Source organism: Heterocephalus glaber, unplaced genomic scaffold, assembly GCF_053883595.1.
Source record: "Heterocephalus glaber isolate CG9 unplaced genomic scaffold, H.glaber_assembly_v1.0 deba00001606, whole genome shotgun sequence".
Lineage (NCBI taxonomy): Eukaryota > Metazoa > Chordata > Mammalia > Rodentia > Bathyergidae > Heterocephalus > Heterocephalus glaber.
Genome location: NW_028258377.1, coordinates 38,971,584 through 38,988,633, shown reverse-complemented (window position 1 = coordinate 38,988,633; position 17,050 = coordinate 38,971,584). Strand labels below are relative to the sequence as shown.

The 17,050-nt window shown below is 43.3% G+C and overlaps 1 protein-coding gene across 5 annotated transcripts in view; it reads left to right on the top strand.

The window, feature by feature from the left end:
* The window catches only part of Slc22a5 (solute carrier family 22 member 5), a 38,926-nt gene extending 22,888 nt beyond the window's left edge, over nt 1-16,038 (top strand). For 2 of the 5 annotated variants that reach the window (XM_013079044.3, XM_087194553.1), the window contains 4 exons: nt 1,346-1,560; nt 3,323-3,505; nt 4,729-4,864; nt 5,179-6,545. In XM_013079044.3, the coding sequence (XP_012934498.1) occupies nt 1,346-1,560; nt 3,323-3,505; nt 4,729-4,864; nt 5,179-5,266 (622 nt within the window). In that variant the 3' untranslated portion in view covers nt 5,267-6,545. Of the gene's footprint in view, nt 1-1,345; nt 1,561-3,322; nt 3,506-4,728; nt 4,865-5,178; nt 6,546-6,572; nt 6,649-7,479; nt 9,113-14,047 lie in introns of those variants that run through there. The other 3 variants (XR_002388290.2, XR_204819.4, XM_004836616.3) reach the window with 3 other exon arrangements.
* The last annotated feature ends 1,012 nt before the right edge of the window (nt 16,039-17,050 follow it).

Sequence of the window (17,050 nt, the reverse complement as noted above, 5' to 3'; positions counted from 1 at the left end):
ACAGGACCAGCATGTAGCCTGTGCCTCAGACTTGCCATTCTTTGATGAGTCATCCTCTCTATGGTTCACCTGGGGTTTCTTCCCCACTCTGGAATTCCTTCCAGAACACAATCTATTCTCCTTCCTTGTATCAGCTGTGTTTCCAACTTGCACATATGTCAAAAACAGTCTAATCCATAAAGGTCTGGTCTGCCAAAGAGTATGAGTCACCAACAGAATGCTGCTGGGGACAGGACCCAAGCACGCTGAGGGCATATAGACGAGCTAACATGGCCCCACCGCTGGGAGCTCCCTCTCATCTCCATGGGTATAGTGGGGCTGGTGTCAGCTGCCTCTGACCATGCTCTTCCTGGCTGGTCACACAGACAGTCTGCTGGGCTCTTTCTCCAAATGTTTGATGTAATGTTGTGCCTTATTTTGTGTTTGCTGCCTGATGCATTCTCAGTCTCCTGCAGTTGCGGGATTTTAGGGAAGTAGACTTTGTGAATGCTGCATCTTAGGATTTTTAAGGCTGAAAGGCAGACCGGAATTTTTTTAGTGAGGTAACTCTGTCTGAATTTATAAGCCTTTTTGCTGGGATACTTTGTATATACGATGCTCTGAAAGTACACTGGAGAAGAATTTGCATATACCATCTGGGCTGGGGGAAGTTATCTTTTGTTCAATGAAGTAAGGCTCAGGGTTAAATATGCTGCTTTCCTATGTTCTGCTTGTTGGGAGCAATGCTACATAATTCTAGGGAAAAATCATATGAGTAGGCCTAGTTCTCCTGCCTACAGACCAGCCACGACATTCCAGACATAATTGCATTTTGGCCTCGGGTCACAACTGAGACCTCAGTGATCCCCGGATGCTGTAATCTCCGGGACAAGACCACACCTGTGGGAGATGCCAGGGAGGAACCAAATCTTCATCTGCATAGTTCCTCATGGTCCTTAGATTTCCACTGCCCCCCCCCCCCAGTCTTTTTACACCTTGTTTATCCCAATGTGAAGTACTGAACTCCGCATTTTCACTTGTTACCTCTGTTTCCCCATGTACTGAATAAAAAGTGCTGCAAGCTAGGGGGCTTTTGTCTTTGCCTCCCAGAGCAGCACTGATCAGACCCAAAGCTCAGCTTCTTCTCAGTCTCATTTGTCTACCTTTCCTGTAATTCGCCGTGTGCTGCCGTGGCTCGCAGGAGACTAGGACTAACTGCAGAGGTTCTGGTAACATCCCCTTCCCCTGTTCCCTACACTGCTGAGGGAGTAGCTTGAAATTTCCCCCAAATAATTGGATTTTCCAAGTTGAGCTGGTTGGAGCTATGGATACTGCTTCTCTAGCTTTCTTCTGCACTTCATTTCAGGATGACCATATCAGTGGGCTACTTTGGACTTTCCCTTGATACTCCTAACCTGCATGGAGACATCTATGTGAACTGCTTTCTTTCTGCGGTGGTCGAAGTTCCAGCATATGTGTTGGCCTGGCTCCTGCTGCAGTATGTGCCCCGGCGCTATTCCTTGGCCACTGCTCTCTTCCTGGGCGGCAGTGTCCTTCTCTTCGTGCAGCTGGTGCCCCCAGGTAAGGACCGTGTGCATCCACAGTCCAGGATCTCCACTGAGTCACTGACTCTGTACCGAGGCTGTCTTCTCAGTTACTAAAGAGAATAAATCAAGCCCGTCAGAGTTCTCCCTCATGTATGCATTCTTAGCCTAAAATTTCAAGAGAAAGTGCTTTACGAGGTCAGAGCATTCTTTATGTCTTCATTGAAGGAGTGAGAAGGAACAACCACTGGGGTTGTTGGTTAATTTTACTCTAGATTTCAGTTAATATGCTCATATTTGTTTTCCCTTCCAGAATAAGAGGGCAGTAGAGGGCCGGGGATTTAGCTCAGTGGTTTCACCTCCTACTGCGCCCGCGCAAGGACCCGAGTTCGATCCCCGGTACCAAAAACAAAGAAAAAAAAAAAAGTTAGTTCAGAGGGCAATGGAGAGCCATCACCATTACTTTTTTCCTGGCGCTCTTTTGTGGTTCATTCAGCCAGCAGCTGTGGAGTGCCTGCTGGGGCTGCACTGGGCTGGGTGCCAATGACACAGAAGTAAACCCGTCAGGCAGAACCCCCAGGCCATCATGGAGCTAACATTCTAGTTGAAAAGACAGACAACAAACAAGCAAATAAATAAAATGCTCACCATTGTTCAGATTGTGTTACCTTTTTATCTAGGAGAGTGGGGAGCTAGTGTCCCTGAACAGGGGGAAGTTCAACGGAAGAGAACATGAAGTGACACAGAAAGCCATGACATCTGGAGAGCATTTCAGGAAGAAGAGAAGAAAGCCAGAGAGGCCTGACAGCGAGTGAGCCTGGCATGTTGAGAAAAAAAAAAGAGAGCTAGTAAGAGCTGCAGAAGGAGAGAGGGGGACAAAAAGGAGAGAGGAAGGGAGGTTCCCAGAGACCATGGACAGGGTTTTGTTTCTTTTCGGTGTCCCACAGGTTGGTGAGAGGAACTCTTTCTGACAACTGCTAAACACTTGATAGGTCCTCATCTGTCCAGCACTGTGCCCAGAGTCTATAGTACTCCCTGGAATTTGGGGGCCTGTGGTAGTCACTGGGGCCTCTTAGACTGGGATCCCTCTGTAGACCATGTGAGACATGGCAGAAGGAGCCCGGGAATGGATGTAGAGGATTCACAGTTGAGCTCAGCAACACTCAGGTCATTCAGTGTCTCCTCATCGGACAGCAAGAAGGATAGATGGTTTTGTGTGGTCTGTGGATTTTCTGAGGCTTGAATAAAATGAAAGCGTGAGTTAGAATTGAATTCTCCATTCATCCAAAAGTCATTAGTGCCAACACTTGGGAGGCTGAGGGAGGAGGATTGTCACAAGTTCGAGGCCAGCCTGAGCTACGTAGTGAGCTCAAGGAAAGCCTGAACTACATAGCAAGACCCTGTCTCAAAAAAACCAAGTCATTAGTAAATTCTGCCAATCCCTACAGTATGAGGTTCTGTAGTATGAGCTAACTCCCTGACAGACACCTCTGTAATGACTTTTGCACTAAAAGGCAGGCCGATTGGGATGTAGGGAACTTCCTCTGATGGCCTTTAGATCGAGGAAAATGCTTGTTCTCACATAGCTGCAGAGTCCCAGTCTCTTTTAAGTAATCAACTTGGAAATCTTGGCTATAGTCCTTTATCTCAGGAAGTTACAGAAAAATGACCTCAAAACACCCCTTCCCAAACAGCTGGGTAGGAAAATATGTTTGTTTCAGGCAAAACAGAACTAGAACTCTTAATAGCAGCACACTGAGCTGCTGCCTACTCCTACTTTCTTTCCTTTCCCTTTCCAGACTTATATTACTTGTCTACAGTCCTGGTGATGGTGGGCAAGTTTGGAATCACTGCTGCCTTCTCCATGGTCTATGTGTACACAGCTGAGCTGTATCCCACAGTGGTCCGAAACATGGGTGTGGGGGTCAGCTCCACAGCATCCCGCCTTGGCAGCATCCTGTCTCCCTACTTCGTTTACCTTGGTAAGTCCCATGGGCCAAGGGAACACTGGAGCAATGGCACACAAGCACTCACTGGCCTTCATGTGACCCAGAGATAGCTTGTTACTAGGAAAACAAGCATATATGGCAAATGGGATCCATCTAGGAATGGATCTGTTGCTGGGGAAGATTCTTATCCAGGTGCATTGTGAGGGTGCCATTAACTTGTGCCGCATGTGCGTGCGCGTGTTTGTGTGTCTGTGTGTGTGTGTGTGTGATATGTGACTGAAGATCAAACCCAGAGCCTCTTGCATGCTAGGCAAGTGCTCCTCCACTGAGCTACACACCCAGCCCCAAGGCACTCTTCCAAATGGAAACCAACCTGCAAACTAGCCAGAAATTAATAAGAAAATAGGTTTTGTTTCTCTTCCTGGTAACTCAGGCCTTCATCAGAAATTGCAATTTCTTTAGCCTGAGAAATTAGAGAGTGATTTCAGGAATTAGTTTACTTAATGGAGAAATTTCTTCTCAGAGTCAACACAAGGGGAAATATGTATTCAAGACTTGTAATGAACTGAGAATCACTGTACCTTGGAGCAGCTTATACAGTGGTTTTATCTGTGTGAAATCCTCCCTGAGGGCTGAGGTTATAGCTCAGTGGTAGTGAACACAAGGCCCTGTGTTCAGACCCTAACAGTGTAAAAAAACCCCCAACATTCTATCCTTGCCGTTTTTCATAGTGGGACCCCGGTATTCTCTTCCTTGGGTATTGCCTCATGGCATCTGCTGCTTCCCTGCACATCCCTAGCCATAACATCTTTGGGGAGCACTGGAGTGTACCCACAGTGCTCTGTGAGCAGGCCACATAGATCTAACAAGCCAAAACACCTTCTCGTCTAGCTTGAAGGCAAAGCGAACAGGTGGTGACACATCTGCAGAGGTGGAAGAGTTATTCCTGTCCCTAGATAAGTGCCTCATGTTCCTGGGAAACCTGATAGGACTGATCATCACAGCTTGGCTCTCCGGTGCCGTGAGAGTCTCCCGCTCATCCTGTGCACCTTAGGCGCCCAGTTGGATCTCTGGGCATGCCTGTGCCAGCATGGCTCTGAGTCGTGCTAGGATCCAGTCTGGCAGCTCAGACTAGGGGAAGTTCTGAGGTCCGTAAGGAAGGTGATCCTTTTTATAGTGCTGGGAGCATAAAGGGATGGAGAGAGACCAAGTCTCAGTTCATCCTGAGGCTTCAGATTCTGTCTGCTTTGCCACAGGTGCCTATGACCGCTTCCTGCCCTACATTCTCATGGGAAGTCTGACCATCCTGACAGCCATCCTCACCTTGTTCTTGCCAGAGAGCTTCGGTGCCCCTCTCCCAGACACCATTGACCAGATGCTAAGGGTCAAAGGGTAAGGAGGCTTCTTCACAGTCTGAGTGCACTGGGTCTGGGCCTGGCCACGTCTTAGGAGAGCCCTGAAGACTTTCTCTCAAATACCTTGGACTAGTTTAGCCATCAGAGGGCTATAAATAGCAATGGTCTGATCTTGTGTGGACGTGTCTCTTCGAACATCTCCATGGAAACTGCAGCTCTGGGATAGTACAGAAACCAGGAGAAACCTTTTTTTCAGAAGATATTCTCGTTTCTGGCTAATTTGTTTTGAGACTATTTTGAGGCTGCTTTGTTTTAGAACGTTACTAACATTTGTTTTGCTTATTTTAATAGACTAAAACATAGGCAAACCCCAGGCCTCACAAGGATGTTAAAAGATGGTGAAGAAAGCCCCACAATCCTTAAAAGCACAACTTTTTAACACAACTTCCAGTAAGCGAGAAACGGAAGAGGAAAGCCTGCATCTTGTCAGAAACGTCTTGTGCAGACCCTGGGTCCTTCAGTGACAAAGGGCTTTGCAGTCTTTTCTGTGACTCTTTGTCTGACTTCCTCATGGAAGAGAACTCAGCTTCAGAGAGTGTTTGTGGTCCTGGGGCTCCAGCTTTCCTCCAGGGACAGTATGGCTACCTACAGACAACTTAGATGTTTCCTAACTGTTAGCAGTGGACGTGGCACCTCCAAAAAAGTTAATGACTCACTAGAACCAGTGGGATTCGGAAGGATGTGAGAGACATCTGCTAGATACACTTTTTAATCTTAGACTACCTGAAAAGGCCCCTGGTAAAATTGGAGATCTTTAGTTTCCTCTTTTCTTTTCCTAAGTGGTGAATTTTAAAGGAAAAGAAATAATTTCACAGAGAATTTGATTTCTCACCTTTTCTCAGTTACAAAGGACATTAACTGAGATCATTGTATACCTACTGCAGAAGAGCACAGCATCTAGAGAAACCTAAAGATAGCTGAGAAGGAGAGGACTGAGCAGTTGCAGAACATGGGCAGGTGCAATGATTTGTGACCACTCGGTGTGGCTGCTGGGTGGACTTGTTTACATCTGACCAAAGCACTGGGCTTCTCCATGGGAAATGCATTAAGTCTACCCTTCTTGTTTTCCACCACTGTGTAAATCAAACCTCCTCGATACTAAGCTTCTGAGCTGTGGTTGGAAGGAAGTGTATTAGTGAGAAATTGTCTCTTTTCTCAGAACTGTAATGAGGATTCTGTTTTGTTGTTTTGTTTGTTTATCGTTATATCTCCTCCTTAAGTTATTTGCCCTTCAGCAGAGGCTTGAGAAAGGCTGGTTCCTGGTTTGTTTCTCTTTTGTTTTCGGCCCAGAATTGCTCTGGCAATGGTATACAGTTGCTGCTGCACAGGCCTTACCAGCCTTAGCCACTAGCACTTCTCTGAGTGCCAAAAACAATCTCATTGTGTGTATTCTTTTTGTGTTACCTAATCATGAGGAAAATTGTAAAAAAGAAATGTAAATCACATTCACGGTCTTTGAGAGTTGCTCACTCCAGTCAGGTAATATTGGGAGAAACTTGTGTTCAATGTAATTGTTGTCTTCTCTCTGATTATGTTACCATGGTACTCCTAAAGCATATGGTTTATTTGGTTTTTTAAAAATGTATTTTTGTGAAAGCTACTGAAGTGCCTTGGGAAGTGAGACAGTTTTAATAAATGAAATGATTTTTTAAATAATAGCAACCGTCTATAATCATTATTTTCAGAATTTGGTGAGCCTTTGCCACCCATCGCCTGACTCTGTCACTTTGGGCTAACTGTAGCAGTGGATTAGACTATAAGGTGAATATTAATCCCTGTGTACTGGAAATCTTCACTCTGTTAACTGACTTTGAACTGCACCAGCCTTCTTCTACAAGTGTCAGCTTGGTTCCCCTGTGATTAGCACTTCTGTGCAGTTAATTAGTCTTCATGAGAACAAGATTCCAGAGAACAGGAGTAAAAGGATGGGGAGAGGAACATGGAAGGGTGACTAGATACCAGATATGTCACCAAGCTGACCAGTGTCAAAGACAGGTGCTGCAGCCATCAAAAGCTCTGGTGAGGCTGGGGATTTAGCTCAGTGGTTTCGTCGCCTGCTGCGCAAACGCAAGGACCTGAGTTCGATCCCCAGTACCAAAAAAGAAAAAAAAAAAAGCTCTGGCCAGGGACGTAGCTCAGTGGCACCAAGCCTGCCTGGCAAGTGCAAGGTCCTGAGTTGGACTCCTGGTACCAAAACACTGTTGAAACCCATGTACTGCACCTCCAAACTATCTGTGCCATGGATTAAAGAGGAAAGCATTAATCTGTTGGCACCTGTGCCTCAGAGGCAGCCCCGCAGGTGCCAGTGGCCCACATTTCCAGGTGGCACAGGCATAAATCCCAACCCGGTTGGGTAGAAAGCAAAAGGTAGCACATTGCTGGCCCAGGGTGACAGGCAGCACCTCAGTGAAGCTGGCTGGGCCTGTGGACCTGGGGTAAATGGTGGGACAGAGAGAACTGGGGTTGAGGGGAGAGTACAAGAGGTGTCTGAAACCTACATACAGTTTGCCACCGAGTGACTTGGGCTAGAGTGTGGATGGGCCTGTGTAATAGCATCGGGTGTATTTAAGCAGAAATCACATGTCTTCCTAGAGTCCTGAGACACACCCCTGAAGATGTCATCTCAAGAAGATGGATCTAAGCTCAGAGACAAAGTTCTACAAGAACTCACCAGAGACATGTGGACATCATTTCTGTTTTGGGCCAGCTAGAGGGCAGCAGCCAGGTACCTGACTGGTTCTGTAACCCCGGGAGTCCCCCATGAAACTCTTCTTACAGCTGTGTACAGGAGGTGTGGGGATATGCTCTGCACATGAAGGACAGACTGCTAAAAGGATGCAGCATTATCACTCTCTCACAGGGCCAGTCTGCTGAAGAGATCTGAAAAATTTACTGTTCATGCAGAACAAAATAGTTCTGAAAATTCCAAACACCCTCATACAGTTGTCCTCCCCATAGCAAAAGACTAGCATAAAAGAAAGTAAATAATTACAAATATTTTCCACTAAAACTAACCAAATAATAAGTGAGCTGGGTAGTACTTGCCTGTAACCCTAGCACTTGGGAGGCTGAGGCAGGAGAATTGCCACAAGTTTGAGGCCAGCCTGGGCTACATGGTGAGTTCAAGGCCAGCCTGAACTACATAGCAAGACCCTGTCTCCAAAAAAAAAAAAAAAAAAATCAGCATAACAGTGTACTTCAGAAATTGAAGGGAAGAAGTATAAGATTCTAAACTTGTACCCAATCTCTTGAGCCACTGACATTTGCTACTGACTCCCTAAAACTACCAAATTGGGCCAACAGGAGACTGATTAAAAGCCTCTATTTTCTCTTAAAGATTTTTGGAAACCAAAAATGAATGAAATGGAGAAAATAGGCAATGGGGATGATTTTGAAAGAACTGAGTGCACTTAAAGGAAATACTAACTGGATTCCTTTAGGCTGAAATGAAAGGGCAGAAGACAGTAACTTGAACCTAAGTGAAGAAGTAACGGGAAAAGATGGCTGCCTCACTAAATATAAAAAACAATATTCATTTATTTTTCTTTACTTCTGTTTTTTCCTGTATGATTTAAAAGATAACTGCATAGGGCCTGGGATTTAGCTCAGTGGTTCTGCTGCCTGCTTAGCAAGCACAAGGTCCCAAGTTCGATCCCCAGTACCAAAAAAAAAAGATAACTGCACAAAGCAGTAATAAGTTTATGCTGCTGGGTTCACAATGTGTGAAGATGTAACCTGTGACAATAACAATCAAGGGCAGAGCTAAATAAGAGCAAAGTTTTTGTATATTATTGAAGATAACGGTATTAATTTAGACTATTATTTAATATATTGATACAGAAAAGTTTTAGATAACTTAATAGATTGAATATTAAGGTAGTTGTAGAAGCAAAATAAGTAATGTGTTCTTTTAAGATTTGCTTTTCCTGTAAATCCTTGTTTAAGGTGACGATTATCTGACTCTAACCTGTAACTTCATTAACCTAAGAAAGTTACCATGCTAGGGTGAATTTCCAATGTATATGGCCTATCTTGCATCCGTGACTTGTAAATAGGAACTAGAATTGTATTTACACATCAAAGACCACTAGGGATGAGATAATGGCTAAAAAGGATATAAAAAGGGAAACGCTGAACAAAGGGGGTCGGATACTGGCCAGACTGGTTTCTGGCGTTCTACCCGCCCGCTCGCGAAGCGAGAAGAAATTTTATTATTTTATCCGAATTCTGTGTCTCTGTGTATTTCTTTCTGAGATTTCTGTAACATTTGGTGCGTTGGCCAGGAGTTGGGAATGAAATAGCCCTTTTGGGCATCGGCCGAACCCCACTGGAGGGAGCGGCTCTCTGTCTCCTCGAGAGGAAAGGCGCGCCCCTGGGACGAAGTTCCTAGGCTCGCCAACAGGACACAGAGATCTGCTCACTGGGCGGCAGGGCGGCAGAGCGGCAGAGGTTTGCCCGAACCCGAAGAGACTACAGAAGGAGGACTGCTGTTCTTGGTGTCTCATCTGTTTCTTTCCTTTGCTGGGTGACAAACCCCGGGAAACCCCCTAGTCGTTAAACTTTCGGTTTCGCCTTGCGGAATTTGTATTTTGCAACTTTGGGCAAATACAGCGCAGGGGCTTGATCACTCCTCGTGCTTTGCCATTTGGGAAGATAGCTCCTCCCATTTGTTGGGTTCACTTTGTGAACTTTGGGCAAACTTAGCACAAGGGCCGGATCACCCCTTGTGCTTTGCCATTTGGGGAGGTAGCTTCTTTCATTTCTTTTGGGTACGGTTAGGGGGTCACCGGGAGGGAATGTGATAACTTCTGAATAAATGTGTGAGTGAAAGAGTTCTGGATAGGAGAGTGTGTGGAACGAGCTGCGGAACAAGATAGAGGGAGGAACCTCTTGTGCTTAAAGAGTCCTCCCCAAATCGCAGAATTTGTGTGTGATCACGTTTAACAAAGGCACAATGGTGAGCTTAGGCGACAGCCCACCTTAGCCTGAAGGGACCTTACCATGGCCCAGAAGCCCGCAGCCAGGCAGCGAGCGAGTGATCCCCCACCTTTGTTTGCCTTGCGTCTCCGTAAAGGGTACCCATATACGCACCAACACTCTGATTGGCTGATCGTGGGGACAGAGCCATCTCATCCTACTGTCTTAGAATGCATGCTTAGGAATTTTAAGAAAGGTTTTACTGGAAATTATGGTATTAAGATGAAACCCCAAAACTTAGAGCCTTTTGTGAGTTAAAATGGCCCAAGCTTTGCCTAGCTTGGCCAACTGAGAGATCCCTAGGTGAGGGTCTCGTCTGGTCTGTCTGGCTAACAGTCACCGCCCCTGGACGGGAACATCCAGATCAATTTCCCTATATCGATTTATGGCTCAAATTGTGCCACAGAATGCCTCCTTGGCTTCAGATGTGCGCCCCAGAAGCGAAAAGCAACATCCTGGTCCTCCGTCAGAAAGGGGACAATGCTGAAAAGTAACTGGTCCTTTCAGGTCCGGACCGAGAGAATTTAGACTTTCCCCCTCTTTTTGAGTTCCTAAATTCACAGGTTTGGAGGAGATGGGGACAAAAGCATGAAAACTGCTTGGCTTCAGAGCACCGTGCTGTGGTCAGACTCAGGATGGAACAGGGCTTACACTCAAATTTTAAAAATTAGTAAGAAAAAATAAGTAATGGATTAAAAACAGCTAAAACAGCTCTGAAGGACATAAAGCCAGAGAAAGTAAGAAATTCTACAAGGGTTACAAATTTTAGCTAATTGATAAAAGTCTCTGTGTTTCAGTTTGAAAAGTTACAAATTTTAGTTAATTGATAAATGTATCTATTTCAGTTTGAGTTGATGTTTAATTGGTGTGCTTAAAGTATTGTACGTTGCAAATTCTTCAATTGTAATTATAAGGTTAACTTGCTCTTTTCTGTACTTTGTTGATTAAAAAAAAAACCCTCAAGGTTACTACCATTCTATTGGCAGCCAACCAAATTTAAAGTGTAACAATCTGAGAAGAAAAAAGGGACACTTTAAAATTTTAACAGCTAATAACTAGTTTGTGATAAAAGGTCTATAGTGAGATAAAAAATATATATTTAAAAGCTATAAGTAAAAGAGATACAATTTTGACATAAAAAAATTTTGTATGTTTGTCTTGTTAAAAAGATATACAAGACCAGAAGGCCTAGGTATGTCAAAAGATGCGTGAAAGTGATTTATCAAAAAAAGTGTATGTTTGTTGGTTTCAACTTTGTTATAAAAGGTTTAAATATGTTTACCTTAGTTGTCATCAAAGGGTTAAATTCTAAATATGTTACTATAATATGTGTACGTTGGTCATCTTCAAAGGCTTTAAGAGCCAAGAGGTTACAGTATGACCTGCTTTATAGTGAGTTAGAAAAAACTGTTGGAAAAAGACACAAATATGTCAGACCAAGGTGCGATATTTGAGATTTGACTTTAAAAAGGATAAAAAAAGAGGCTTGGTCCAGAGAAAAAAGTCATTTATTCTCTGCCAAGACCCCTCCAAAATGCTTCAATTATTTGATTCCATCTTTGCTCTCCATTGTCCTAATTGGAAGGACTGTGAAAAACTTTGTAGAACTTCGTTAACCTCTTAAAAATACAGAGAGTTTTAGGAAAAATTAAAGAGTTAATGCCACTAGAATACCGGGTGCTATGCAGAATCCAGATGCTTGATATGAACAACAATTTCCAGTAAATGTGCAGCCCAATTGGGATCCCAGTACCCAAGCAGGACAGGAAAACTTGAGAAATTATCAGACAGCCCTTTTAGCAGGAATGCGGGCTGCAAATAAAAGGCCTACCAATATGATTAAAGTGCTAGAAACACAGCAGGAGCCCAATGAGAGCCCTGAGAGATTTTATGAGTAGCTCTGTAAAGTTTACAGAATGTATACACCTTTTGATCCTACTGTTCCTGAAAACCATCAGCTAATTAATACAACTTTTGTAACCCAGTCAGCGCCAGACATTAGAAGGAAAATCCAAAGGCAGGAGACTTGGGAAGGCATGAATATAATGCAATTGTTGCAATTAGCTGAGAAAGTGTATGAGAATAGAGAGACAGTGAAAGAGAAAGAGAGCCAGGAAGGAAGCTAACAGTAGCTATGGGAGCCAGGGAAGGGAAGGAAAAAGAAAGACAAGGCTCAAGGAAAAGAAAAAGTGGGACTTGAAGGAAAGGAAAGATACTGGCACATTGTTGCCTATGATGGAGGACAGTGATGGACACAGACCGGGCTCAATGCAGCTAGGCCCCCATGAGCCCATGGTCGATATATAGATAGGGGCCAAAACATGTTCTTAAGGGTGGAGAGTGGGGAGGAACATTCAGTAGTAACAGCTCCAGTTGCCCCTCTGAGCAGAGAGCGCATCCAAGTGATTGGTGCCACTGGAATTTCAGAAAAGCACCAGTTTTGCTATGAAAGGACATGTGAAATTGGAGGACATAAAATGAAACATGAATTCTTGTATATGCCAGAATGGCCTGGCCCCTTACTAGGAAGAGATTTATTATCTAAATTGGAAGCTACAATAACTTTCACCCAATGAGGAAATGCATCTCTGCATTTGGACCCATCTCATCATGATGGTAACAACTAAAAGAGAGGGTGAATGGCAGTGTTACAATGTGGATGATATTTTCCAGGCTCCACAAGAATTAAGAACTATGTTTCCTAGAGTATTGGCAGAGGAATCACCCCCAGGCTTAGCTAAGAATCATCCACCCACAGTTATAAAATTAAAAGACAATTCAGCCCCATTGGTGTAAAACAATACCCAATGTCCAGGCAAGCTGGAATTGGAATTAAACCCCATATCATGAGATTAAAGGAATTCGGACATTAGAGAACGTATGACACCTTGGAACACCCCTTTGCTGCCAGTTCGGAAACCCGATGGGGACTATAGGCCAGTGCAGCATCTACGGGCTGTAAATGACAGAACAGTAATGCTGCACCCAGTGGTCCCTAACCCCTATGCTGTGTTGGGTCTGAAACCCCCAGAAGCAGCAAGGTTTACTTGTTTGGACTTAAAAGATGCCTTCTTTTGCCTTCTCATCACTCCCCTCAGTCAACCCATCTTTGCATTTGAATGGGAAGACCCAAGTGATGGGAAAAATACTCAGTTTACTAGGACTAGATTGCCACAGGGACTTTAAAACTCACCCATGCTTTTTGGGGAAGCCCAAGCCAAGGACTTGCTTGCCTTCCTTGAGGAACAATATAGCTGTGTCCTATTGCAGTATGTGGCTGACTTACTGTTATCCAGCTCAACCCAAGAATGGTGCTGGGAAGGCACCAAAAAGTTGTTGCTGCACTTACAGGAAAACTGATTGTAAGGTATCATGGGAAAAAGCCCAGATTTGTGTACAGCATGTTAAATATTTAGAATTTCAAATAACAGGGCATGCGTTGCCTAGGAAATAAAAAAACAGGTTATTAGTGTCATCCCTAAACCCCAAACAAAGAAACAGCTGAGAAGGTTTCTTGGGGCAGCAGGCTTCTGTAGAATTTGGATTCCAGGTTTTACAGAAATCTCTAAACTCCTTTATGAAGCCCTAAAGGGACAAGGGGGGAATCATCTGCATTGGACTGTAGAACATGGGGAAGCTTTTAAAAAAATTTAAAATTGACTTAGACAGCCACCCCAGCCCTAGGCATACCAGATGTAAAACAGCCTTTTACTCTGTATGTGACTGAAAAAAACCCCATGTGGACCTTGGAATGTTGACCCAAGAAGTAGGCCCATGGAATCAACCGGTGGCATATTTGTCTAAAAATTTAGATTCAGTAACAAAAGGATGGCTTCATTGTTTTTGGGCCTTAGCAACTTCAATTCTGTTGATTCAAAAAAACAGACAAGCTGACTTTAGGTCAGGAACTGACTGTGCAGGTTCCACACCCAGTCCTAGAACTGCTGAACACAAGGGAGCATCATTGGCTCTCAAATAATTGGGTTGCTCAGTATCAAGCCCTTCTCTGAGAATCCCTGCTTGTGGTTTATTTCTACAAAAACTTTAAATCCTGCTACCTTCTTGCCCACAGAGACAGGCTCTCCCAATCATGACTCCTTGAGTGTCACTGATGAGCTCTTTTCCAGCCGCCCTGACTTGCAAATGACACCCTTGTCCGATGCTGACCTTGTTCTGTTCACAGATGGGAGCAGCTTTGTGGAAGATGGGGTTCATCATGCTGGATATGCAGTAACCATGAAGGATGAGGTGGTCCTAGCCAGGGCCGTCAGTGCAATGTGCTAAGCCCTGGGCACTCATACAGGCACTCCAGTTGGCAAAGGGTAAAAAAGGGGTGTGTGTGTGTGTGTGTGTGTGTGTGTGTGTGTGTGTGTGTGTATATATGGACTTTTGCTATGCATTTGCTACATTATACATCATTGGCATGATTTACCAAGAGTGAGGTCTTCTCACGGCAGAAGGGAAGCTAATTAAAAATAAACAGGAAATTATACAGTTGCTAGAGGCAGTGTGGAAACCTAGCAAAGTCACAGTAATATATTATTCAGGACATCAGAAAGGCAAAGACTTCGTTGCACAAGGTAACAATAAAGCTGGGCCGGGGATTTAGCTCAGTGGTTTCGCCACCTGCCTAGTAAGCTCAAGGACCCGAGTTTGATCCCCGGTACCAAAAAAAAAAAAAGGTAACAATAAAGCTTATGCTAAAAGCCAAAAAAGACAACACACTCAAACCCCTGCTCTCACTACTCCGGAGGCTGGTGAGTCAAGGCACAGCTGAAGAACTGAAGCACCAACAAGGACGACATGGATTATTGTGTTGTGCCAGATCACCACTGCCTTAAATTTCTTTGTTTTCAAACTACGGATGTTTAAGCCTAGTTATGAAAAGTTTGATGAACAATATGTGACTTTTTAAAACGGTAAAATGGGAACCGGAAGGCTATCCGTTTACAATATTCTTTGATAAAAACATTATGGGGGACCTGGGATAACTTCTGACTGTGGGGGGCTATTCTAATGAAAAATTATATTGCAAAGAAAAAACACAAGTTTAGATCAATGGCTCCCTTGTTGGATGAGGCACTGGTAATTGTAACAATTGTAAACAAGGTCAATGTAATCCTATATCTATGTATATGCCCGCCCCATGGGATCTTATTTGGCTACAAGGAGTAATATATTTCATTAGGACAAGAAATTTAAAAAGATCTTGAGGAAATTTGAGACACACTTCAGGCTTTAGAAACCTAATTAGATTGACTGGCCAATGTCATTACAAAATAGGCATGCTCTTGATTTGCTCACAGCCCGGAAAAGAGGGACTTGCTTATTTCTTGGTAAAAAGAGTTGTTAATATACTAATAAATCTGGTATAATACAAGAATCACTAGACAAATTAAAAGATCAGATCAAGGCTCTTGATGAGAAATTTGGTATAGGAGAGCTGTCCTATGAGATTAATTTTACTTGGGCAAGATAAAAAAAACTTGGATAGGACCTCTTCTGAGTCCCCTTCATGTTATAATATTAATGTTTGGTCTTTGTGTCATCCAGTGGATTTCAAAATTTATATAGTAGCGCAGTGCTGCAGCTCAGGACTACCAAATGCCAGTGTTAATAAATGTAGATAAACTGGATAGAACTTGTAATGGAGAGAAGAATTATCCCGAAGTAAACAGGGAGGAATGATATGGAAAAGTTTTAGATAACTTAGTAGATTGACTATTAAGGTAGCTGTAGAAACAAAATAAGTAATGTGTTCTTTTAAGATTTGCTTTTCCTAGGGCTGGGGATTTAGCTCAGTGATTGCGCCGCCTGCCTCGCAAGTGCAAGGACCCAAGTTCAATCCCCGGTACCAAAAAAAAAAAAAAAAAAAGATTTGCTTTTCCTGTAACTCCTTAAGGTGACAGTTACCCGACTCTAACCCATAACTTCATTAACCTAACAAAGTTACCAGGCCAGGGTGAATTTACAATGTATGCGGCCTATCTTGTGTCTGTGACTTGTAAATAGGAACTGGAATTGTATTTACACATCAAAGACCACTAGGGATGAGATAATGGCTAAAAAGGATATAAAAAGGGAAACGCTGAACAAAGGGGGGTGGATACTGACCAGACTGGTTTCTGGCGTTCCCGCCCGCTCGCGAGAAGAAATTTTATTATTTTATCCGAATTCTGTGTCTCTGTGTATTTCTTTCCGAGATTTCTGTAACAGTATAAATTTTAATCCCCGAGGCAACCATTGAGAAAATAACTCAAAAATGTACATAAAAAAAGATACAGGGCCAGGGATTTAGCTCAGTGGTTCCACCGCCTGCCTCGCAAGCACAAAGACCCAAGTTTGAGCCCCGGTACCAAAAAAAAGATACAGAATTTAGAATGGTACCCTAGAAAGTATATATTTAAGACAAAAGAAGGCAGTAATGGAAGGATTGAGGAACAAAAAACAAATGGCAGAAGTAAGCCCTTATCAGTAATCATATAAATGTAAATATAACTCTATTAAAAGACAGATTGGCTGAATGGATTAAAAAATAATGTCCCACCCCTATGGAATTCAGTTTAGATTCAATGATATGAATAGGTTGAAAATAAAAGGATAGGAAAAGATATTCCATGCAAACAGTAACCAAAAGAGAGCTTGAATGGCCATAATAATATCAGACAAACTTTAACACAAAAATAGTGACAAAGATAGTCATTATATTTAAAAAGCCAGTTCAAGAAGATATCACAGCCAGTAGCATGCCTGCAATTCTAGCACTCTAGGGGGCTGAGGCAGGAGGATCTCAAATTTGAGCCCAGCCTGAGAAGCTCAGCAACTTACCAAGTTCTTATCTCAAAATAAAACCTAAAAACAGGGCTAAAGATATAGTAATGAAAACTTTAGAAAGGGCTGTGGATGGAGCTCAGTGCAAAGCCCTTGGGTTCAATCCAAAGTACCAAAAAAAAAAAAAGTTTCCAAAAGTTAACACATAAAAAGCTAAAACTAGTTTTAGGAAGAAAGTGTGAGAAGGAGCAGGGAGGAAGGGGAGAAGAGGGGAAAGGAAGATGTGTTGTGTACATTTACCAACTCCCCATGATAAAAGGCAATCATTATGCACTACAAATGTACAGAAAAAAGGGTAGGAAGAAAGTTACAGTGTTGATTTGGCAATGATTTATTGGCTGTAATACCAAAATCA